At 32.6% G+C, this 27,678-nt stretch overlaps 1 protein-coding gene across 3 annotated transcripts in view; it reads right to left on the bottom strand.

Moving 5' to 3' along the window:
- The window catches only part of LOC118183042 (phosphatase and actin regulator 2-like), a 117,374-nt gene that overhangs the window by 63,425 nt on the left and 26,271 nt on the right, over positions 1–27,678 (bottom strand). For all 3 annotated transcript variants that reach the window (XM_085808290.1, XM_035352450.2, XM_035352448.2), the window contains exons 5-6: positions 22,360–22,639; positions 3,885–4,063 (exon numbers count right to left, since the gene is read on the bottom strand). In XM_085808290.1, the coding sequence (XP_085664416.1) occupies positions 3,885–4,063; positions 22,360–22,639 (459 nt within the window). The remainder of the gene's footprint in view (positions 1–3,884; positions 4,064–22,359; positions 22,640–27,678) is intronic.

Genomic DNA, 27,678 nt, shown 5'->3' with positions numbered 1-27,678 from the left:
TTGAAACTGTGTTTATAACTGCTTTTGGAGTAATATTCTGAATTGTATCAATGTAGTCATTAAAAAACTACAATAGTAAGATGCAGATATTATACTGGTCATAGATTTGTACAAATCCTTAATTTCATTTACTTCAGCTCCACGTGAGTGCTTTGCAACCTTTGAAGAGGACGCCAAGGTGTTGACTGGTAAGCAGAACTACACTGCAAGCAAAAAGCATGTCAGAAAGAGAAAGCACTATTTTGATGAAAGTGACGATTAAGTTCTGTTTGGTGCTAAGTTTGATTTCAAAACAAATGTAGTTACAAGTGTGGAACAATTAATCTCGGATTTGGTCTGCTGAAAATGTGAGTACAGTCAAAAGTCGTTAATTCGGACACCCATAATCCGGAATGATCTATAATCCGGACCTCAAAGCTAAAAACTTACGCGCACGCGTAAGACCTTGACTACTGCGCATATGCGTGTGTGCAAGTGCAGAATACGTTTTCGCCTGCGCATTTAATGTATAACGGACGGTGTAAGCTAAAATTATTTAATTATCTATTTCAGTTAATGTTAATGATTGCGTTGTTCCTTAATCTTCGAATTGGATCCCGCTTATTATTTTTTGAAGACTGTAAGAGCAATTTTATAAAAGTAAACTTGAACTTTCGATTATGTCAAATAGAATTTCTGATGCTGGAACTTCCAAAGGATCTACAAAATGAAAGTATGTTTCGATGTCCAACAAACAAAAAGTGGAACTGCTGCAAAAAATGGATAAAGATATGAAGAAGGTGACAGAGAGGTTAGTGAAAACGAAAAAATTTTGATTGACAAGTTAGTCGGTATTCTCGACACAGCAATTACGTGACTTGAACAGCGGAACTTTGTAACTAAACAAGAAATTATGTCTGTTTATAGAATTAAAGAGAAAGTATTATCACATAAAATGAAGCAACTTAAACAACTTACATTGAAAGAAATGTTTAATAAAGTAAACAAATATATATTAAGCTTTATATATAATAAATATTAAATAATATAAAGCTAATATATAATAAATATTAAGCTTTTTCTTTTTGTAAATTTTGATACCCTTTAGATCATAATTGTTCTTCATTTCATAAATTACGGTTTCATATTTTTAATTTTAGAATTTCTGCATGCCATCTTACGAGATTTAAACTGATGATCTATAATCTGGAAAAATCGATAATCCGGAATCGCCGAAATCCCGACGAGTCCGGATTAACGACTTTTGACTGTATGACAGAGTGTTCAAAATTTCTACATTCTTTTTAAATTTCATAAACTCTCTTTTGGAGAAATAAGGAGTGAAGCTTTAAAAATATGTGAAGTGTATTCACAGGATTTTCTAGATCAGGGGCTCTCAACACGTGGTATAAAAAGAAGCAAAGTATTTTTAACTATTAAATTCAAAAATTAAAAGCCCAACATCCTGATTGAGTTTTTTTCTCTAGCACTCATAAATTTATGCGATCTGAGCTTTGTTCAAGAGTGATGGTGATAGGACTACTTTGTAGCGGTGTACTAAAGGATTTCAGTTTTTGTTTAGATGGTACGTGTTAGTCAAAAGGTTGAGAACTACTGTTTTAGATGATCTAGTTTGAAGAGATCTTGGACCTCAAAAAAACATGTAAATATCAACAACCTGCGCTATTGGAATTTTAGAGATCGAAAAATCTGCTTGATATTTTCCCTAACATTGATATAGTTTTACGAATTTACAAATCAATGGAAGTCAGCACTTTTCCTTTGGAACGTTCATTTTTATGCATGAAATTAATTAAAAGCAACTTACGTTCAACTACACCCAAAAACAGATATGACAATTTAGGAGATTTATCAATTGAATCTGATGCTGCAACTTCTATTTCACTTGATGATGCTATTAAAATATTCTGTGAGAATAAATTCAGACAAAAGTGTAATGCAAGGGAAAGGAAAGGTGATCTTTATTTAGTTGAATATTTATAATATGTAAATGTGTTATAATAATCAGTTTTTTCCCCTGTTGGAATGAAGTTTTTGTTGCATTTTATGTCATTCTAATAAATGTTTGCATATCTCTCATATTCCTGCACAGTAAAAACCATAAATAATTTCAAATAATTCTGAATATTGTTACGAAACAGTTAAATACATGCATACACACATATTTTCAAACTGCTTCACTAATGAAGAAAAAAATATGTTTTTAAAATTTATTAAGAATACATTTACCCTTGCAATATCAATTCAAACAGTTGCCCATCTATGTTTCCTCAACAAATTAAAAAAAATAATTGCTATGCTAAGATTCCTTTGTTCGGGTAAAGGTGAGAAGGCACATTTTGGGAACTACAGTGTTTACACCTTTCTTTGCGATCAATTGAAATTCAGCGAGATAAGCAAAATATTTTAATGTAGACAATGGATTTTACTTCAGTATTAGACTAGAACGTCAACAAATCATCAACAAATGTTGCAGATGAGGAATTGTTAGAAAGAAGGGTATGGTTCACTAAATATGAAGAAGGATAATAAGCTGTCCAGTTATGCAATAAATTATTCCTAAAAATTTTATCAATAGTCATCAGACACAAGTTTCCTATATAGTTTTGTAGAATGAGAATAAATAACATTTCAATCTGTGCAGCCCCTAAACTACTTTTGCTCAAGGAAGTTCTTCATTCTGATGTAATATCACTCACATAATCAAATGAACATTCAACAACAGGTCAACAGAAGCAAGTTAAAAATGATTTCATGCCTTCTTTTAGTCTGAATACTTCAGCCAAAAATTTACATCATTTTCTTCTATTTCTGTTCCAAGACAAACTACAAGAACATTTTTTTTATATAAGAGGAATTTAGTTTTCTCAGATAAAAAGTTTTACCTCTGACTGAATTTTCTATGGCTTTAAAGTTTTAAATTTATGTAATCTCAGGATGATATAATTGCTCTAAAACAACATTTGAAAAAGATTTTCATTTTCAAAATTTCTAATTACAGAGTCCATATCTCACAAATCCGAAAATTCCAAATTTGTGAAGTTAAAAATCTAGAATTCTGGTTATATCCAGACCACAAAATATTTTGCTTACTTTTTTTTGGCATGGCATAATTTTTCATATAGCCTGCACAATGCATCAAAAAAATCAAACTGCAAAGAATCAAAATTTCAAGCTTTAAAAAAAATCGGAAAAATTGGATTGGAATTAATGTCATCAACAATAGCTGAAAGAATTTGGCAAATGAAGGCTTAAAAGAAATTTAGCAACTGGAGGAGGTTAAGAAATAGATTCAAGAACCTGAAAAAAACATTCTTTTTACAGTCATGGCTCCTAAATTTCTCAGAAATGAATCCATTGGCTATTTATTGTTGGAGTTGAAGAAAGGGTTATATGCAACATCTTCCAAACCATGCAATTAACTGGAAGTGAAAGATTCTTTTTTGCAATCATGGAACCAAAGATTAAAAAAAAAAAAAAAGAAATCTGCATCATTCTGTTGAAAATATTCTGTCTCTTTAAGTCACAGCTATTTTGCTGTGAAGGGAAGATTTACATCACATTAGGTAAGTGGTTTGGCTGGATGCAACAGTCATAATAATATGCTTTAAGATATAGCTATTAAAGTACATATTATTCAAAAAAGAAGAAATCATTCTGCTTTTGGACTATGCATTACAGCTGCTACATCAAACAGAATAATAAATCTAAATCATAAAAAAAGATTCAGATAAATTATTTCCAAAATAAATAAAAATACATCTATGATTTATTTGGGGGGGGATGTGCTCATTTGAGCTATAAACAAACAGTTCATATTACAAACAGAGCTAGCTGGTAAACTCTGAAAGAGAAACACGATTACAGAAAACAATACAACTTACAGTTTTCATCATCCCCATAATAATCTCTCCAGAATAATAAGTTTTCTAACTGGCTGTTGGATGAATTTAATACACCAAGCACACTACCAACATGCATAAAAGGCAGAGGCCTATTTTCTTTATTTTCTGGACTAATGAAAGGAGGACTACCAGCTAAAGGCACCTTAGCAACTTTTAATCTGAAAGAAAAAAAAATACTGCATCCCTTATACAGTACAAACTCCAGGAAATTATTCATATTGCTCAAACTTACAGCATAAATACAAACACAAAATTACACACTTTAAATGAAAATTAAATTCCAATTGTTTTCTGACTTGGTATATCCAGTACTTCTTTCTATTGTGTTTCGCTTCATTTTGTTATTATTTTTCAAGTTATTATCAGATACTAAGTTTCTGATGTAGATACTAGAATGCTAAAATAGTAACATTATAAAAGAAATTGAATACAAAATCTATGTGTACAAAATGTGAGACAGGAAAAGTTACCTGGAATAAATCTGTCAAAATTTGAACAAGACAATCATTTACCTTTGTATTAGATACATACAGATTCTACAATCACACATATGTTTTATGAAAGAAAATTAAACTGAGCAAGTACAGTTTTTCTTCATAAATGTGAACGATTGTTAGAAGCCTGCCTATGAACAAGGCTAAGCAATAAATGCTTATGGAGAAAATGATTCTTTGTTGAGGACTTCCTAGAGAAAACACTGAATTTTAATTAAGACGTGGAGAAAAACTCAAGCAGTTGGCCATTTCAATCAACAAATTAAATCCAAGTACCTTGTGGCTTTAGTCACTCAGTCACTAGTTAGCTATAAATGATTATTGTTACCACTTAATGATATCAGTCAAATTTTGCTACTGAAATCAACATCTCACCTGTTTGTTAACGAAAAATGTAGAAAATTCATTGTTCATTACAGTAGATTAATTTGATCAACATCTAAATGGGGGAGGGCTTCTTAAAAAAAATTTGGCACATATTTTATATCACATATGAGGAAAACCTCATGTAGCTAGCCTTAGGAACCACCAGGTATCAAACCTGGAAAGAGTTCTCACTCTTTTATAGCTTTAACCAATCAGGCATATGTTGGCTCAAAATGATTAGCCATTATCACTAAAATTTTATTTCAACTACATAATGCTAAAAATGAATGTAATCGTAATTAATGTTATTATGCACATATTCGGATTGAAGTAACGATCTTGCCTAACTGTATACAAAAATACTGGTAATTCATCATTTACTACAGTCATTTAATATGATCAAAATGCTAAAGAATGAATTTTCCTTCCATAACTAAAATGAATTTCCAAAACGATTTTAGATTTAAGAAATCACCCAGATATACACACTTACAAAACTCTTCTTTTAATCATTTTTAATCACTTTTAGACAGCCTCCATCTCTTTTTCAATTTTTAGAAATATTTATTATTATTAGTATTTTTTTTTTTTTTTTTTACTTTTATGTGTCTTTTTTGAGCGGTAAAGGATAAAAAAAAATAATAAAAAAGTGATATGATCCAAATGTAAGATTGCCAACTTTTCTGTATTCTATTGCAGTTTTAAGCCTTAACTCAATAAACAACCCATTCTTTATATCAATTGTGCGATCAAAAGCCCATGGAAATTGATATTATCACCATATATGAGCACTAGAAGCATTCATATAATATGGAAAACATACCAAGGGTTGACAATCAAATACTTACCAAATATAGCATTTCATATCATTATATGCACTTGTGGTTGTGAACCCTGAATGATTTTAATTTTATCACTAGCAAAAAAAGTCTCAATTTTCAGCAGTATCAGAGCAGGAATATTACACTGATAATAAAAGTACATAAATGAGGATTTCACTGGAGTTCAAAAGAGGACAAATTTTAGGTATTTATTTGGTTTATGTATCTGTTAACAAGAAAGTATGTCTTTTAGATGTGTCAAGGGCCAGAGGATCCAGTCTTATATCTTTATCCTTAAAAAAGTTAAGAATTTTATCTAACTGGAATACAGTTATTAAAAAGAATTGTAACTAAAAACAAAACAATGATTACACAAATTGTGCCAATACTTAACATTATTCCTTCACTCACTTCAACAGTTGCTTGTTAGGGCTTTCAGATAGTAACTACAGCAATATTCACAGTCTGGTAACCAGAGCTTAAATTGTGAGGGAGTCCACCGAAACCTTCTCAGTTTTCGAGATAAATTATAAATTCAATTGGAGTGCACCCATAGTAAACATGCCTTATAAATCAATTCTAACTTCTGCATGCAGGCCTGTCTTTCCCTCACACTTAGGAACAGAGCACTTGTACAGAGGTTGAGACTTTTAAGGAAAGAAAAGCCCCAATCGCAACAGTCAACTGTTCTCACAAAGTAGCATTTGATGTTCAGTTCTATGTGCAGTTTTAGTTGATTAAAGCTTTATTTCAGCTTCTTAAAGAGAGTGATTTACTCATTTAATGTGCTCATTCTAATCATTCTATATTCATGTTCAGTTCTATGTGCAGTTTTAGTTGATTAGTTCCATTTCAGCTTCTTAAAGAAAGTGATTTACTAAATTTACAACAAGTTAATCAAATAAAAATAATTTATACTTTTTTTTTTTTTTTCAAATTGGAAACGCTTATGAAACCAGAAAGATTTTATGTTGATTCTAAATGTGTTGGAACAGAATCTAAATGGAAAGCACTTGAAAAGAACTTTTCAAATTTTCTCACAAAAGCGAAGGAGGCGACTGAAGAAAGAAAACTACACCTGTTATGTAATTTCGTATCAATGTGTTTATCAATATATTAATGATTCACAATTGTATGATAATGCAATTAATGTTCTAGATTCATTGTACATTACTAAAAGTAATGAAATATTTGCCTGGCACTGTTTAGCATCTAGATTCCAATAAACGGGCGAGTCTGTAAATGAATATTTTAAAAACAGTTGAGCCAGGATTGTGAATTTAAGTCTGTTGCTGCAGAAGAATATAAAAATAAAAATGAGCAGAAGAATATAAATCTCCTATAGGAACATCAAGAGGGGGGCTGTATCCCAAAAAAGTAATACTTTGTTGATTGTGGGAATCGAAAAGGAACAGTTTCTTATGAACTATTGCCCACAAATTAGTCAATAATTTGAAAAAAAAAAAAAAATCCCAAATGGCAGATTTTTAAATCAGAAATTGAAGCTAAGTGTCTAGAACTGACCAGTCATCAAGATGCTGTTTTTTGTCATGACAATGGTTGGCCCCAAATTTTGATGAATGTCAGACAGAAATTTATTGAGTATGGGTCATCGCTCTCCACATTCACCAGAACTTTCTCCCTCAGATTTTCATGTCTTTGGGTCACTTCAAAATTCCCTGAAAGGCCTGGAGTTCACTTCTTTGAACAAAGTCAAATAGCACCTTGATAAGATCTTTACGAATAAACCTAATGACTTTCAAAAAAGGAATTTTCTAGCTGCTGGAAAGATGGTAAAAGTTCATAGAACAAAATGGTAGTTATGAGATTCAATAAAAAATTTTTTATACTTCAATAAAACTTTTTTATACTCATAAAAAAACTGCAAAACTTTCTGGATGACCAGTAGTTATAGTTCAAACTTGGAGAGTTTTCCTTTCATTTCAAAAGGCACTTAGCACTCTACACATGTAAATTTTAATAACAAAGCCATCTACGACAGGATCAGTCATTTTTTAATAACTTTGTGTATCTAAAAGAGATAAGATACTGCCTGCTTAGACATCCGTCCATTTTGGAAATTTTTAACATTTTTAAAATGTCATATCAACTCAATAAATTTTTCAGAATTAAAAGGCATATGTGGTTAGAATGGAGTTAAAAATGAAATAAAATGTTCTAAGTTGACAGGTTGAAACCACATCTATATACAAGTAAAAGTAGAAGCTTTCTCAGATAAAATGTCTGCTTCGTCAACAGGAGCTGAAAAGAATGGCTTGAGGTCAGGTCAAGTCATAATATTGTTCGAAGTAATGGCCTAGGAACTTAAGACCTCGGCTATGTTCATCATGAGTCCAAGTGAGCCTAAATAAAGAAAGAAAGAAAGTGTAAATGATAAGGAAAAAAAAAATAACTTCAGGATTAAGTATGAACTTCATGAGCCAGGCCCCAGCCCAGTAGCAAAAGGAAATGAGAACTGGACCTGCACTCTACCTCGATGCCAGCCTGTCAGCTGCAAAAATTTGCATTTATTTATCTTGTTCTGCAAAGCATTTGAGTTGCATGGAAACAGGCAATGAACTTTTCAGCTACAGTTTTTGCTCCTTTAATTCACTGAATGGCAGAAATAATATTGTGTAAGAAATTTTGAATTTTGGGATCTTTAATCCAGTTAGTTGCAGCAAAAAGATTTTCAGGAAGAGGAGAGTCTTAACTTTACTTTTTAGAATATTACTGTAAAATAATTTCTTCTGGAAACCATTTTCTTGATTATTTATAGATCTTCTACTAAGGGCTAGAAAAATATTCCTTGGAAAATTTTTATGTTTTTTTTTCCGAGTTCTTAAACCGTTAAGAGTTTTTGAATTTCATCTGGCCTTGATAGTAGTTATAGCCATTGTCATAGATAGTATTATCAAAATACAAGAGGAAGTAAAATGAATTTACTTCAGGTTTTTAGATAGCAGCATTTACTTCTACATGACTACATTTGTAGCAACATGGTTTTTTATAGCAAGCATATTGAGTATGACCGTATTCTGAGCATTTGTAACATTCGCAAGCATATTGAGTATGACCATATTCTGGGCATTTGTAACATTCAGATGGTCTCTTTTTTGGTTTGTACTTTTTCAATAATTCCATTTACACTAAACATATTATTAAGCTAAAAGATAGAATTTCGGGCAGTGTTTTTCTTTAGTTCCAGGAAATATAAAGGAAATTTTCTCTTTTTTTTTAATGGATTGCCTGGGTTTGATAACTGGATAATTTCTTCTTTTGAAATCATTAAAGATAGCCTCTTCATCAACAGAACTTGGGGAGATTTTCAGAACCGCTCTTACATTTTTATTGAAATTAAGTTGATACACATAAAATGGAATATTTTTCTTTTGCAAGATACTTCTAACTTCTCTGAAATCATTAGCGTTTTCCACAAAAAAGAAAATTTGGTGGGCTTTTATTACAGTTTCTGTTGATTTTCACAAGTTTTGCAAATTAAATTATCAATTATGAACCAATCTGCAGAATTTCAGGAACAACAATGAGTTGTATTTTTTCTATTTCAGGTTTATTTTCTTTAAAATTTACATCTGGTTTGTTAATATTCTCTTTGGAGTTTAGAGATCTGGAGTGGTTGGATTGGGGGATTTCCATAGCTTTGACTTCAGAATTGGAGTTTCAGCATATTCTAGAGGGAATTTTCCATCCGGAATCTTTTGTATTAGGTGCACAGTCTCTGCTAGTATTTAATGTCTGGGCAGAGGGAGCTATTCTCATTTCTTCCATTATTTGGTTCTGTTGGCTACTCTCTGCATTGTTGGCTATTCTCTGCAAGTTTTTGCATTGATTTTTCCACTGTAGAATTGTTCATTTAATAGTTGTAAATTTTCTTTAAATTTATTAGGAATTATTTACTTATTTGTAGGGTAAACTTGCTTGGAGGAGCATGGAGCCTGCAGATATGTCTTTTCCTTCTTATTAATAGGGTTTTTGCTTAATTTTTTACTAGAATCAGAACCCGAACTTTTGATAAAATCATTAATATTTAGCTGTTTCCATGTACTTCAATGAGATCTGCCAGTGTCCAAGTTGTCCATGTTGCTATCCATAATATGAAAGCAGTTCAATGAATCAATGGCTCGATGAAGACCACCATCTTTTATTGCTTTCTGCAGGGTTACTGTACTTCTCAGATTTGATGTCCAGACATATGGTAGGTTGAGAGAAAGGTCTGTCACAGCACAGTATAGCAACAATTCCTAGGGCTCCTCTAATTTACAGACTGCTTTTATGCTGGGGTTTAGCTTTGCTTCATTTAGTTACTGCATCTGGATACTGCAAGGAGTATTTAACCAAGATTTGCTATTTTTGTTCATGTACTGGCTGGCAGAGAGTATGCAAATATCCTTTTTATGCTCAGCAATTCTTACTGACAATTTTGTGAATGTTGCAACAATGTATTGAGTTTCTGTAATTCGAATCTTCACTGTGGATCACAATTGCACACACAACTGAAGTATGTTTTGTGATGGCATCTGACATGCCTACTCTTTACAATGGACAAATAAGCATCATAAAGGTATCTTTATGGGAGCATCACAGTAACACATTTTGTCTGAAATTTATGTACAGATTAGAAAATTTTGTTTTTACAGGTTTCCCTCAAAAACCATTGTTAGAAAAGATACACTGATGATATATTTATCCTACGGAAATATTCAAATAATGAACTTAAAGCACTGTTCTCAAACATCTTGGAAAAGTTTTCCAATCTACAGTTTAATAAAGAAGTGAACAATAGCAACATAACAATAATCTATTTGATTCTTTTTTATGTTAAGTCTCCCAAACCAACTGCTTTATATTTTTACTTAAGACAAGCCAAAAAGAATCTATTCTACATCCCAATTTTACAAAAGAACGAATTTAAATGCATCCTACAAATTGCAGCAAACAATACATTTGTAAGCTTGCATTTGTAGATACCTTCCTGATTTAATGAAAAAAATTACAAAAAAATCAATAAACAAGGTTCTACATCTGCATTATTTATATTAAATTTCTATTATCTCTATAATTTATATCTCTATCAGACTTTCCAAAGCCTCCAACTCCAGCTCATTGCTGGCATGCTATGCAGATGATATTGCCTTGGCAGCAAAATCTGCAAATGTTAATCATGCTATATGAAAGCTAAAATTCAACATCCCACTCATTGAGAAATGGTGCAAACAATGGAAAATGTTCATAAATGCACAAAAATCTCAGCTTCTGATTATCAGATGAACCAAGCAAAATTGTATAATCAAGAAAAATCTGCTTCTCTTTGAAGAACCAGTTTTGACTGTGAAAGCATTCAAAATAACTTGCAATTTACAATAAATGATTGACTCACTTAGGCAAATCATATAAATTTGTAAAAAAACAAAGCCTTGTATGTCATTCATTTACTGCTTCCCATAACAAATACTCAAAGCTTGATTTTGCCAAAAAGTATTTTACTCATTTCCCAGCAGTCCTATTGTTACTTACTCCTCTCAGGTGTGGGTGGTCATAATTACGAATGACATTTATAAATTGCAGACTGTACAGACAATATTTCTATGGATTATGACCAAAGCACATTACTACACGGAAAATGACTTACTGCACGAAGATCTCAAGACTCAGATACTACAATAATTATCTGGAAAGTCAAATAAAAATGTCAGAGAATGTGCCACTTTTAAGCATTTTAGAACATTTCATTATCATCTCCTTAAGGATGACAGACATTTGCGACTGCATGCAGCATTTATGCTCGACAACTTTCCAACCTAAACAATTTCCAGATTTGTAAATATGTGTGCTATGTGTTGCCATGTAGTGCATTTGATATTTATCATGTCATCAGTTTTCTTTGCTGAACTATGCAGTGTTCTGTAATATCCTGCAAACATGTAGAACTGCTTCATACCATATAACAGAATGTTTATCTTGCTGCATCAGAAAACATAACTCCTCATGATGGAGAGCACATCTTGTAGCTCCATTATTTAATATGTTAGTACCACAAGAGTTGAATCTGACCAAAATGACAACTGTGAATCATTCAAAATTATGCAGATGATGGATTCACCATTTGTTATTACTACCAGTTCATTAATTCCAGCGGCTGCGATAAAGTATGCTACAAAAAAGCACCATATTAAAATAATACACAACTAAAATATCTGAAAGTTATAAAATGTTGAATTCATCTATGTGTGTCGACGATTTATATTATGGAGCAAATAACAACTGAAAAAGCATACCAACTGTCATCAGATGCATTTACTATTTTAAAGCATGCAATTATGAATCCACATAAATTTCATTTAAATTATAAGGAGTTAGAAATGTGGTTAAAAAACGGTTTATCACTGAATGATTACTCTACACCAGCTGAAATTTAACAGCTTGACTGGGATACAGAAAGTGACTCTATTAAACTAGATTTAAAGTCTTTAGAATCACCTTAAACTAGCTAACATACTAACAGAACAATATTACAACTAAAACTAACAACATACTAAATGAGCTGTGCGTTATGTTCACAGCCAAAATCTATGATCCGATAAGAGATGAATAACGATTCAACATAAGAAAATTCAGTAACATGCTGAGATTCCTCAGCATTGTAGTATGGATCAAACATTTTGTGGCTAGAAAAAGAAAATTACCTAATAGTGGCTCATTAAATGCTTCTGAAATTCAAGACGCTGAAGTATTTTGTGTTCACAAAGCTGAGATCAATTTCTTCACACTTGAAATTAAGGCATTTCAATTTGACATGCCAGTTACTCTGAGCTCTAGTACATTCAGCCCATCAACATTTCTTATGAAAACCAAACTATTCCAATTAAAGAAAGATTTAAGAAACGGAATATACAGTTGGAGAAAAACAAACAACTCTTGTTAAAGCAAATTTACTGAATCAATTGTAAAGAGAGAATATAACAACGTTCTACATGCAGCAGTTACTGAAACTTTAGCAAAACACTATAGGTTAGACGTTCTGGATTCCTAAAGACTGCCAATTGGCGAAGAAAATCAGAAGAAGCTGTCTAATATGTCGAAAATATGCGGCAAAACCAGCAAAGCAAATGACAGCTCAGTTACCTAAGACAGAATTACAGAAACATCACCTTTCTGTGTTACTGGTGTGGACTTCACAGGCCCTGTTTATGTCAAATCTGGAAATGGCATTCTAAAATCATACGTTATATTGTGCACTGTTACATGAGCTTTATATCTGGAACTTGTTTCCAATATGTCTGCAAATAGATGCATTCTGGCTCTTGTTTCATATCAAGAACAGGCAACTGCTGCACCTTTTATTCAGATAACACAAAAATATTTAAATATGCTGCCAAAGACGTATAGTATTTTTACAGCATAATTAAAGGAGCAGACTTTCGAAGTTTTCTAGCAACCAAAAGCTTCACCTCGAAATTCGTTGTAGATCTTGTACCATGGCGCGGCTAATTCTATGAGTGCCTCATGAAGAGGATTAAGGAACTGTTATAAAAGATCTTACGCAAAGTTCAACTGAATTTTGAAGAATATGCGACTGCATCCAAGGAAGTCAAAGATATTGTGAACAGACGAACTTTGACCTATGTTTATTGTGATTTACATGAATCTGAGCTGCTTACTTCAACTGATTTTCTATTGATAGAATATAAAGCTGAACATCCATACAACTTTGCTGAGATTATGAATATGTCTCTGACCACAGAAAGTCTAGTAAAAGCGAAAGAAATATCAGACAAGACTTACAAAACAGATTTGGAAAAAATGGTTAAATAAGTAACTTCTTGATTTAAGAAATCCTCATTTCCTTGACGTACCTGAAACTAAGAAGGAAACTGAAGTTGGTGGTACAGTTTTACTTGAAAGAACAGCCAAATCGCAGTTTCCCTGGGATTTAGGTTGAATAATTCAAGTTTTGAAAGGACATAGTCATCATGTAGGATGATTATGTGAGGTAAAAACCAAAGGAGGGAACTTTAAGAGACTGGTACAAGCGATTTATCTCTTTGAACTGTCAGACTGAAAATGAACTGAATAAGAAAATTTTTATTTAATATTCTTGTATTTCATGGACACTTACGTAACTTTTAGGTATTAACTGAGTTACTGCTTATAATTTACTCTTTTCAATTTAATTTAATATTTACTTATTGAGTAACTTTTGAACTTAGGCTGTTAATTATGCTTGCTAATTTTTTTAAAATTTCCTTTTAGCTATTAATGCTTACGTAATGTCTAATACCTCTCTTCCCCTGGTATTCGAGGGAAAAAGTTGTACAACTCCCTCTCTGGCAATTGATTGCCGCAGGGGAGAGTCAGGGTTTAGACAGTGTCAGAGGTGACTGCACGATTATCACAGGCGTGCACTCACCATATGTCTTAATAGGACTACACGATAATATGCAGGCGTGTACTCTCCAATTGACTTTAATTAATGTTAATCTTATGTAAATATTTTGTAATCTAATTAACACCTCATATATATATATATATATAAATAAAATAATGTGTGAGAAGAAAGAAGTCCCATTATTGGATTAACATCACGGATGACAGCAAACCAAAGAACCTTTCAAAATCAATCATCACATTGGTGTCAGGAGTGGGGTCACTTTGTCGTCGTGGTGAGCGTCATCAAGAAGATAAGAGGTAGGCAATAATTTTATCTGACTTTTTGATTTCATCTCTTATTGCATGAAAATAAGACAAAATGTTTGCTGTAAAAGGAATAAGAAAAGAAGATTTAATATTTGTCGCGGAAGAATTAGGTCAGACTGTTCCTCCTAACTCAACAGTAGCTGATCTAAGAAAATTTATTTTACGAAGTTCAGAATGTGAGAATGATCCAGAATTCGTTACAGAAATTTTAAGGAGCACGGTCTCAGATAGACTTTAACGTGAGGATCGAGCTCTGGAACTAGAGAAATTAAACTTAGTGCATGATAATCAATTAGAACTGGCTCGTATCCAAAGTAATACAAGTAGGAATTCCAATGTAGAAAGAACATTAACATTAGAAGATATGATTAAAAGTGCTCGAGCATTGACAATTCCCGTACTGTAGCGTGCAGAAATCTGGAATTTATTCTTCACCTCTTTAGAAAAAGCTTTTGAAATTAAGAACATCCCTAGTGAAATGAAAGTAGAAATATTACTTCATATATTGGGAGAAAAAGCAACGAATCTGTTAACCTATGTTAAAAGCGAAGAAATGCGTAATTACGAACGGGTCAAATCAATCGTTCTAAGGGAATTTGAACCAACGGCAGATGCATGCTTAGACAATTTCAGAAAAGCTAAACGGTTCCGAAATAAAACCCATATACAGTTTGCCTCAAGATTAACAGCGACATGGGATTACTATTGCTATTAAGAAAAGTTGAAGATTTCGAAACTTTAAATGAATTAATTGTAGCAGACAAATTGATGGAATCACTAGATAGCGAAACAGCAGCCCATATAAAACTACGTCAAGGGAATAAGTGGTTCACTCCAATAGATTTAGCTAAAGAAAGCGATCTCTATTTTACTTCGAAAGGAAAAACGCTTACGCAGACAGTAATGAGCGATGCAGCTGCGTTTACCGGTCAACAGTTTCCAATTACCAGCGCAGAGAGAATAATTCAAACCCAGGGGGTAAGACCCCGTAACCACTCCCAAACTAGAAGCAGCTGGAAGGGGAAAACTTTCTCTGATAAGCCACGGGGCCTTCGTACAAAGCAGTGCTATATTTGTGGCGACCAAACGCACTTAGCACGGAACTGTCCGCAGAAGGGCTAACCAAACAGAAAAGAATGTTTCGACTCAACGGGGGAACAACGATGTGGTAATTGCGAAGGTGATTTCGCGCAACTTCGGGAGTCGTCATAAACAAGTAAACGTATCGGAAGTTATTCAGCCCCTGAGATTTATTACGGTGAACGTGAATGGAAGAAAGATTGAATGTATTGAAGATAGCGGAACCCAGATTACCATCTTAAGACCAGAAAATGTCCCTAATGTAAATGACGATTATGGAGTCATCACCTTGAGTTCAGCTTTCGGAGAAGAAATAAGAGCCAAATTAATTAAGACTTTTATGTCGATAAATAAGGGTAGAAGCGGTACATTAACAACACCTATAGAAGTCGTTGTAGCGGTCACAGATAAACTGAAAGGGGCAGGGTTAATTCCTACCAATGTAATAAAAATGATGGAGAAGAAATATGAAAACCTCTTTACACCGCTAACATTTAGAGATTCAGAAAAATCAGACAAAGGGATAGTAGTCGAAAAGAGCCTAGTTTCCGAGACAACAGATGATGGAAGTCAGCGCCAGAATTTAAATGTAATGAGAACACCATCGTTAGAAAGTGAAAACAACAGACTTATATCGGCTATTATTAAGGTAAATAATGAAGAAATTAAAGAACCAACGTTACAGGCAGAGAAATCGGAGAGGGAAAAATTGAAAGAAGAACAGAGGGAACGTGACAATTTAGAGACTGTCAGGTCAAATTTAGAGAAGGGTAAAGGAAATTTTCTTTTAATTGACGGTTTGATATATCATAATGACAAGGTTTGAGGTGAAAAGGTATCTCAACTGGTATTACCCGCGAAAAGAGGCTCGAAAGTTCTTCAATTAGCACACGAATCAGTCTTTGGTGCACACTTAGGAATTAAGGAGACCAAAGAACGGATTCGATTAAAACTTTTATTGGCCTTCCATGGTTAAGGACATTGCGGAGTACTGTAAATCTTGTGAAAATTGTCAGCTGAGAAATCCAGAAAGACTACACGAGAGAGCACTCATAACTCCAGTGTGCAGACTGGATTTGCCATCCGAGGTCGTGAACATGGATATTATTGGTCCTATTGATCCACCATCGGGTTGAGGACATAAATATGTGTTATGTGTGAAGGATCAGCATACACGATGGCCAGAAGCTATACCTATAACTTCTTTGAGTGCTAAGTCTACGTGTGAAGCACTATTGCAAATATTCTCTAGGACAGGAGTACCAAATATAGTAGCAAGCGATCAGGGAACTAATTTTACTTTGGCATTGACCCAGGAATTTCTTAGAAGAACTGGGGCATCCCCGAGATTTTCATGTCCAGGTCATGCAGCTAGCAATGATTTAATAGAACGATGGAATAGAGTCCTTAAGAATATGTTACATCATGTAATACGACAAGACCCCACAGAGAATGGGACAAACAAATTCCATTTCTATTATTTGCTTATAGAGAGGTTCCATACAATGATACAATGAATAATATAATCAATTAATACAATGAATTAATACAATGAATAATATAATCAGTTTATATATGTAATAATAATTTAATGCATATAATAAATTATTGCAATAATGTATATACAGTCAAAAGTTTTTAATCCGGACTCGTCGGGACTTCGGCGATTCCGGATTATCGATTTTTCCGGATTATAGATCATCAGTTTAAATCTGGTAAGATGGCATGCAGAAATTATAAAATTAAAAATATGAAACCGTAATTTATGAAATAAAGAGCAATTATGATCTAAAGCGTATCAAAATTTACAAACAAAAAGCTTAATATTTATTTGTTTACTTTATTAAACATTTCTTTCAACGTGCGCATGCGTAAAGCATACATTACGCATCGTCAAAATTAAAAAATTGCAACCAGAAAACTATTTGATGTGTATTCATGATATTTATAATGACAAGGATTTTGATTTACATCATATCAAAGACGAAGTACATCGAGATTAAATACTACATTTAGTAAGGGATTATAAGCCGAATAAAATAAAAACATCTGCCCTGAAGATAAGGATAGTCCTGACAGATCAACTTCCAGTTCATTGCACCCCGCGATGTTCCCCTCGCAGAGCAGCCTGAAATTGATAAACAGATTTCGAAATGGTTAGAGAAACAAAGGATATGGCTTTATCCATTCTTTGCAGCAATTCTACTTTTTGTTTGATGGACATCAAAACATGCTTTCGCTTTGTAGATCCTTTGGCAGCTCCAGAATCGGAAATTCTTTTTGACATAATTGAAAGTTCAAGCTTACTTTTATAAAATTGCTCTAACAGTCTGCAAAAAATAATAAGCCAGTTCCAATTCGAAGATTAAGGAACCATGCAATCTGCAACATTAACTGAATTAGATAATTAAATAATTTTAGCTTAGCTTGTTCCGTCCGTTATACATTAAACGAGCATGCGTAAACGTATTATGCACATGCGTACACGCATATGCGCATGGGTACAGGTATTACGCACATGAAGTTTGTAGCTTTTGAGGTCTGGATTATAGATCATTCTGGATTATGGACATCCGGATTAAAGACTTTTGACTGTAATAATTTAATTAAAAGTATCTAATATGCGTTATTTATTTTGCACTTTTAGTCCAAATATTATGCTTTATCTTTTCTGTCCTAAAATCCTAAAATCCGCACAACCTCTGGCCGCAAGCTTTGCGGATTTCTGGACTTTTACGATACTGAAATTTAAAAACAAATAGATGAATTATTGCATGCATGTATTATAAAACCACCATTTAGCCCTAATGCTGCTCCTGTAACATAAGCCTATAAAAAGACAAAAATTTAAAAATGTATTGATTACAGAAAACTTAAACAAATAATTAAAACAGATTATGAACCCATAACCTAGAATGGATACAATACTAGACCAATTAACGAATGCAAAAGTATTTTCTACACTAGACCTAGCATCTAGTTTTTGGCACATTAAGTTAAAAGAAAACAATACTGAGAAATTGGCAGTTAACCAATTTTGGTGTTTATGAATTTAGTTATCATTTGGTTTTAGAAATTCCCCAGCTGTTTTTCGAAGTGCCCTCAAAAAAATTTTATATAAGTATCACATTCAGCTTCTAGGGTTCTCCTGAACTTGAATAACCAATCATTCTAATTTTTGTTATCTTTTCTGAACTCCTCAATTTCCCTTGGATTTCCCCGGGAGGATGCAAATTAAGTGAGCAAGAGTATTTAAATGGATGAAAGAGGAAAGTTGGTCAGAGCGTGATTTTGCTAGCATAGGGCACATTGCTATTTTGTCCTTCCTGCTGTTACTCTGAATTGCAGAATGCCTTATGGCCAACTATTTAATGTCTATCCATGGTGTAGTTGCTGAGTCAGCTTGTTAGTTTTAAGTAGTCCAGTACTACTCTTTGCCATTTAAGGTACTGTTAATCTATTCTCAAGTTCCCACTGCAAATTAGTCAGTGTTATTGTGAACATGAAGTTCATGCATTTTTGCTAAAGAGTTAATGAAATAAAATGGCAATTCAAACCCTTTCCCTGTGTGCTATTTCTTCACGGTTGTGCGAGATGTCACCAAGCTTACTAAGATCTTTTTTTTTTTTTTTTTGCATGATAGCTAAAAGGACAAGATTTCACACGTTTGTCTTAAATTATGTTGCCTACATAATATTATTTTCCTAAAATTGTGAACAATATTTATAACATTTTAAATAATACCTGATATACGTGAAAAGGAAAATATAAAATTAAAACAATGTGCTATTTTACCAAAGAAAGAATAAATATTCTACACTCATGTCCATAAATTAAGGATAATTCGGAGTCACGCGGAAATCGAACTCTAAAATAAATATATCACCTGTAAAATCACTACACACATCTTCAAGAACCATATGCAAATTTCAGGAAGTAACCAGATGAAACCGATGGTACGTCACAATGACAAGAGTGTAAGAGAGTGATATATAAGGAATACAGGCAAAGAAGTAAAATTGTTCGCATGCGCTTTATAAGCATTTCAGTGCAATAACCGAATAGTTATGACACAAAGGACGCATTTTGGATGATTTTTTACATGGTAGAATTATCGGCCGTAAGGAATGTGGGCGTACCCAACTGGAAGTATCAGATGAACTTGGAATTGCCCAGAGTGTCATCTCCAGACTTTGGCAACAATTTCAAGATGATAGTAATGTGAGTAGACGTTACAGCACAGGTCGCCCCAGAGTTACAACGCCGAATGAGGACCGGTATTTGGCAGTTACTGCCAAAAGAAACAGGCGGAGCACACAATCAGACCTGTCTCGTCAGTTCTCTTCAGCCACTGGTACGACAATTTCAAGACAGACCGTGTACAGACGCTTAGGGCAGATGGGTCTATATGCTCGTAGACCTGTCAGATGCGTTCCACTTACTGCAATTCACTGTCGCCTGCGATTAGCCTGGAGTAGGGAACATGCATTGTGGGCACCGCAACAGTGGGCTTGTGTGATGTTTTCCGACGAGTCCAGGTTTAACTTGCAGTTTGACTCTCCCCGGACTTTCATATGGAGAGCTCCAGATACCCGTTACCACCAAGAAAACATCATTGAACGACACTGTTAAGGTGGTGCAGGAGTGCTCGTTTGGGGTGGAATTATTCTGGGTTCCAGAACTGACCTGCATGTTCAAATTGGAACCATGACAAGCCAAATCTATCGGGACGTCATTCTGGAACAACATGTACGTTTGTTTCGGGGCGCCATGGGCGCACAATTTGTGCTTATGGATGACAACGCCCGTTCTCCCCGTGCAAACATCGTAAGCGAATGCCTTCAATTGGAGGATATCACCCGTATGGACTGGCCAGCATTCTCAACGGACTTGAATCCAGTAGAGCATGTGTGGGACATACTTGGCTGACGAGTTGCAGCCCGTCAACCTCCTCCTACATGTCTACCGGAACTTGGGAGAGCATTGCTTTTTCAGTGGTGTAATATCCCCCAAGATCAGATCGATAATTTGATACTCAGCATGACTAGGCGTTGTACGGACTGTATTGCATCGTCTGGGAGACATACAATGTATTAACAATCATACCAACCATGTAATATTGATTTTTTGTAAATAGGTTTTTTTTGTAATTTGCTCGAGGGAGAAAAAATCGCTATTTTTTTTAATAATATCAAACATATAGCATCTTTTTTTGCTCTTTACCTTTTGTTTAATAAATAAGCTTTACAAATAAGTCAAATTTGTTTTGCTTCTAACTCTTCCTTTGCCTGATTTTGCATTATCCTTAATTTATGGACATGAGTGTAGAATGCGAAATTCAAGCAGGGAAATATCAAACCAGTGATGCAAATACTGAAGTTATTAAAAAAATTACAATCCCCTAAAAATGTTATAAAAATTTACAAAGCTTTCTTGGAAGTATTAACGTGCATCATAAATTTATTCCAAATCATGCAAGAATTAGAGCATCTTTAACAAATATACTCAAAAAAGATATTCCAGAAATGGAGGCCTGAATGTCAAACATCCTTTCAAAATTTAAAAGATGCTTTAAATCCCAAACCTATTTTAACTTTATTTAATCCAAAATATCCTTGTCATGTATTTGCAGATAGATGCATCTAAAGAAACTGTCGATACAATTCTAAAACAAGAACGCTGAATGTTCTCAATTAGTTGACACTGCACATTCAGGACATTTGGAGAATACCTTTCAACAACTTTACAAAGTATCTCCAGAGACTTTCAAATTGAATTTTAATTTCTAAATTCCATTTCGAAGTCATATATTTTGTTATTATATTTCTAAATTATATTTTTATATGTTTTCTTGTATTCAAATATATAAGAAAGTTCATGAAACAAATGACAGGGCATAGTGAAACCTAACCATTATATCACTGAAGCAATTCATTTGCTTTCTCATTGCAATTGAAAAAAATTGCAAATATTCTAAAAAATTTCTTTTTCTTTGCTAACATACCAAAGCTTTCTTCTCAAAAGAATTTTCTTTCACCAAGCCCTTTTTCTCCTTGAAGAAAGAGAATACGTAAAATTTAAATATACGAAACAAAATTATTCAACTGAATTGGAACCAACTGGCAAATAGTTCTTTAAATTCATAATTTTTAATTACGCCCCTCTTCAAAGATTCGCTTTGCACCATTTTATAACTCTTTGCAGCATGTTATGTCACTCTCTCCCTGTAATTTCCCTACACTGCGAAATCTTTTGCTTAATCACTACTCAGGATTAAATCAAAGACCTTGAGCTTATAAATACGACTGCACTTAGTACATACCTTTTTTTGCCTCCTTGCTCTGCCTGAGAGGGTCAGAGAGTCATTCTGCCTGACAGTGTCACATCTCTTCACTATGTTTCTTTTCTATTATCTCGCATGTAAACTATGTATATAGAAGTTGTGTGGCAGGTTTATCCCTAATGTTATACCAATTTAAGCAAAAACGTATCTCTGAAGAATTTTTCTTGTTCAAAATAAAAAAGATATTTTAACGATCAAGCCAGTTGTTATTTTTGCTCCAGTCAGATCTATGCAACAGTTTTTCTCGGCCATGCATAAAAAGGTTATTGGTTTCATCTTCTCTGGTCAGCTCTCTTCTAAATTCTATGAATGTACAACAACTGTGAACCTCTAAAATGTCAAAAACACATACATACACATTTAAATATTTAAGTCCTCAAGTTCTTGTTCAAATGTTCAACAACTATTTCATGCATTTTCTATAAGAAAAAGAGGCTCAACTTTCTATTGTCACTGGTTTGCAAGTAATTAAATTTTAAAGTAACTCTACATAAAATCATGACTTTACAACTTGACTGATCTGCATTTAATTTTTTCTAGATACACTTTAATAAATGCACAAATATTATAAGTTTAGATGTACTAAATACTTTTCTATATTATGAGCAGACCCAATAATTTAAACAAATACTTACGTTGTAACAGGCCTATTTAAATTTGTCAATGGCATAGTAAGAGGATTAGAAGTAACAAATGAAACAGAGTTAAAACATATTTTTGTAGAAGTACTGCATACAGTTCCCTTCTTTTTTAATGCACTTTTTTTAGGCATAGCTGATAAATGAGGTTCCTTTGCAGGTATTTCCTCAATAATTTCAGTTCCTAAAGTACTATCCAGCTGTGAATTTGGTAATGTGATGGATGCAGCAGCTTTGCAAGCTTCTTGCCTTTCTCTAATTGCTTGATCTAGTAGAGCTAAGAAAGGAAAAATATTTTTTTAGACTTCTAATACAACTGGCAAATACACCATTCAAATACAGTCTGAATATTGGAATATGAATAATTTACATATAGTACTGTAAACAATAATCACTGGAGTGATTCATTTAAATTATGTGTATAGATTAGTTTGTTGTTATTTTTCCCAGTTGGAATAACCAATTGCTATTCTTCCCACTGATTGGTATGACTTTCATCAGCATTCAAGGAGCAATCCACATGTCATTGTTTACAAATCAATGCTTGTTTTTGTGCGAAAATATTTCGCTCTGGCAATTTTATGAAATTTCAGTGGCAACTCAGGAAAGAATGTGCATTAATCTTTTTCTACAAAAAACTACTATTATAAAAATTATTTTTTAGCTTGGAAGAATATCACTTCTCAAGTAGTTCTGAAAAAAGAGATCTTTACTAAAAACAACATGCTTAAATTGTCCAGGAGAAGCTTTCTCAAAGCAAGTCCTATTTGCTTTGAGAAATGGTGCTGGTGAAACATGAGTCTAGGCTTTTGATAAAGGAACAATCACGCAATTTGAAAGGTCAAAAAAGAATATATGGACTATGTTCCAATAAGTTAAAAATCACAGTAATTTGTTTGCAAGGGTGTCACGCATCATGAAATCTTTTTGTCCTGATAAACTGTTAACAAAGAATATTACTTGAGCATTTTGTGTCATTTGAAAAAGAAATTGATAGAAAATGATGGGGGGTCTTCAGAATATAAATTACATATTTTGCACTATGATAATGTCCCTCTTTTTAGATGACTGATGGTGTAAAGCAAATTCCACTATGAGTTCCAAAAGTATTCAATAAAATGACTGGTTATTTTAAAGATATAAAAAAATGCAGGTAAAAGTGCATTGCAAATGAAGAAGATCATAATGAAGCAGAAAAATCTATTTTGACAAATTCAAGTCTTGTATCCCAGTGAACCATTCCAATCTACATAGTATTTTCTGACACAGAAGTATTACTTCTTAACATAAATCTACACATCTTTAAATTTAAAAAAAAAAAAAAAATACTACTTACCATATAATTTAGAAAATTAATTAAAAAGATAACAGAATGCAAATCAAATTTTAAATGCAAAGAAAATCACTTCTTTGACAAGCATTAAGTTGAGCATGTGAAATTTTTACAGAGTTCTAAAAGCGAAATCATTACAGGCATATGAAACATACAAAAATTCGAACTGGACATTTTTTTTTTTTTTTAAGATATTGTACTTAAAATTACTTCCCACTAAGTCATAGCCATTAAGAAGAAAAAATTGATAACAGGCACACCTAATACTATTTTCATATAATAGAAACATAATTATTGAAACTGGTGTGAATTAGATCACTTAATGTAGTCAAAGTACATGAAGACTACTCGCCTTAGCTCATCCTAGTATTCATGAACAGCACAGCAAATGATAGCATTATCAATAGGACTGTATTCTCCTCCTCAACCACTAGACTAGAGACAGAACTTTTAGATAAAAAATTTTTGTTTTCATTTTGTTTTAAACAGGGGAATGATTTCACTACATTCCTTCTCATCAATAATTTTTATTAGCACATCTGTACGAAAATCTAGGCATAATTAGCATCACTATTACTCACAATTTAACTATCATATACACCTTTTCACTTTGATACACTTCTTTAAAGTAACCTCAAATGATAAAAAATTACATCAGGAAATAAAATTTTTTACTACTCTTTATATCGTTACTCAGTTTGCACAGATCAGTACATTGCATTTTATTCCTACATTAAAACCAATAAATAAATCAACAGAAAACACATCTCAAACTAATATAAACAGGGTCTATTTTTTTCAAACATAACTGCTTATCTCAGTGATGAAACTTCATGACTAGGATACTAATACAGTGTTTTCTCTGCCATTTAGTTCACTGTTACATGTTTTCATTTTTCTTTTAACAAATCTACATCCTGTCTAAACATATTTTCATTCATTCTTTCTTTTTGAATATGTTGCATTAGGTCTGGTTTGTCATTAACTGATAATGCATTAAGATTTAACAATGACGCATACTGTAGTTGTAACGTATTTTATTTTTCCAAAAATAAGAGAAAACTTTTTAATTAGCAGCATATATCATCGTGAGAAATTAACTCAAGACATTATTATTAGTTTTTGTTGCGAGGAGAAATCTTTTTCAAAATAATATAACTCTAGACCCCTGCCAGTAACTCAGATATGCTACAAAGAAACCACAATTGACTTTTTTTTAAAAGTTTCAAGAATTTTCTATGTCCTTTGAAATCATTGCAGCATCTTATCAATTCTTTTGTTTTGCCACCATTTTTGGTTTTTCTTTTGCAGTATCTCACTTTTTTTTTTTTTTAAATACAGTCTAACTGCATATTTTTTTTTTTTTTAATGGCTTCAGCTTCCATCTCTGTAAATGAATTAGTTGTTTTGCCCAAACTAGATTTATCACCAATGATACTTTCCTTTTTATTTAATAAAGCAGCTGTTTAATATTATATTTATTCTCCACAGTGATTTCCTTTTTAGATGTGAATTTGGTATCATCTATAACTTCTTTTTGTGTTTCAGTTGGAATCGTTTCCATGTTATCTTTTTACTGTCATCTTATACTTTCTTCTTCTATGACACTATCTGGTGACTCAATCTTTTCTTCACAAAGTGTAGTAGAATTGATACGTCAGCCCTTCAGCTCTAATTTTTTAGCTTCCGTACTTCCTCTTTACTTCCGCAATTGGAAATTATTACAAGCCTTGATTCTCGCTCTTGCAGATTTTTAACCTTAGGTTCTCCGATACTTAAATCTACTATTTTTTTTTTTTTTTTTTTTTTGGTATATCTGATTTTGCCTCTTGCAGGATTTCATCACTGTCAGCTGACACTGGTAGTTGAAGTATCTTTGTACAATGAACAGAGGTAAACCGAAAATGGGAAAAGATAATATGCCACATCCACTAGATCCTATTTGCATTTCTTAAACTGCTTTTCAGTTCCTTTGCATTGCTTTTTTAGTATATCCCTCATCTCAGCACTTGAAGTTTGCTTGACTACATTTTATTAGCCAATTTTGAAATTTTAGTGCTTCAATCCCTATTGTAAATGTCTGAGATCTTTAATATATTATGGTCATTGTGACAGTAACTGATCATTTCTTAAGATTCTGCAATTGCACATGCTATAGTTCTTTATTTTCCAAAATTAAGGCAGCATTGCATAAAATAAACCGCTGTTCTTTTTTTAACTGAAATTTTACAACACTAACAGAACACGACTCTATCATTATTTTTCTTTACCAGCAGAAACATTTTTTAAAAATTAAATCATACAATTCCTGGCCTACAAATGCAATAGAAAGGGAAAAAAATACCTTGAGGAAATAATTCATACATAAATTTTCCATTTTCAAATGGTTTTCCTCAGTAATTATCTGAAGTCATTACTATCTTCCTTATGATACTTAAACTTTTGCTATAACTGCAATATGCTCTCATCCCTGGACTTTACCAGTGTTTAGACACTAAGACACTTAATTTCTAAACACTTAACTGATTTGCCTGCAGGCTGCACATGCATCACTTCCAGAACTCAATTTGCCCACATAGTGTACGGGCTAGAAAAGTTGATGCACTCTTTTTAATGTTTTCGCCATATTTTTGCTTCTCATTTGTTCATAATTTTGCAAAGAGCTGGTAAAAGTAGTCCATTGAAGCATGATCATTCTTCTAGTATTTTTATTTATTTATTTATTTATTTTTTATAATTTTGCAGGAAAATACTTTTACATAGAAATATATAAGGAAAGTTTTTCTGAAACAAAAAGTATAAAAAAAGTTTTGGGGATGAAATTTCAAGCTGTATTAATGTTAACACATAATAATGAAATTATAATATTATATATATATATATATATATATATAATAACTTATTTCCTAAACAGTATTGATTAATTGATTATATTATCTCCTAAGTTTAATTAAAGTAGAATTATTTTAAAAGTGTGCATCCATACTGGTAAGTTATATTTTGAAAGATGTTTTGAAGTAATTTGAAAGCAAAATGTTAATAATGTTTTAACGGGGACTGGAGTTAAATCATCACGAAGAATAATAACATGTATTGTCATTGATCGGAAATTAGTTGACTTTTCAAGGGGAACAAACCAACTCCCGTTCAATGAACAATAATTGATAAAAATACGTAAATACGAAAGTGTTTTGTCTTTTTTGTAGTCCATTTTTGTAGTCACTAAAAAACTGCTAAATTAGCACAAGGTAGATAACTTGATGCTAATAGGACTGTATAAATGCAAATAGTTCATTCATTTCATTATATTTACGAAATCTGTTTGAACATATCATGTAGTTTTACTCACAATTTGTTCAAATTTTTAATGTTTCTAAGAGTAAGTGTGTGTGTGTATATTTATATATATATAACTTTTTTATTAAAATGACACAATTTTCTTTAAAATTAATATATTTTTTTAAATACCACAGAAAATTTATTACAGTATCATATATGTAATCAGCCTTTCCAAGGCCCATGATTTCTTAAGGGCCATGATCCCAGTGGTATAATTTCAAATTGGAACATATTATCTTAAGTTTTTAAACGAAACTAGATGTCAGCTGAAATCTGTTTAGTTTCAAATAATGCTGCAGAGAGCTTTGATCTTCAATATGACCTCTATCCTCTGAATTTTTTTAAATTTCTTGTTGGATCAAGAGAATTCGAACATGTAAACAACAGCACAAAAGGATGTGTTTATTGTGCACTGGGTTTCTGTTCATATTTTGATAGAGAACTCAAGAAGACAGTGTGTAGTATGCAAAAAGAATTTCCTTAACAGAAAAAAAAAAAAAAAAAACTAAAGAATTATTATGAATGCAAAACCTGAAACAAGGCTCTGTTCCAAACAATACAGTATATTCAGATTCTATCAATGATAATAAGTTGTAAACATCAGTGTATTTAATTGCAGTAAAATTTTTAATGATCTATTTTAA

Source organism: Stegodyphus dumicola, chromosome X1 (assembly GCF_044657685.1).
Source record: "Stegodyphus dumicola isolate Sdum_Otavi_A_Nest chromosome X1, ASM4465768v1".
In the NCBI taxonomy this organism is placed as follows: Eukaryota; Metazoa; Arthropoda; class Arachnida; order Araneae; family Eresidae; genus Stegodyphus; species Stegodyphus dumicola.
The sequence above is the reverse complement of the archived record's forward strand: the minus strand, read 5'-3'. Positions and strand labels throughout refer to the sequence as shown.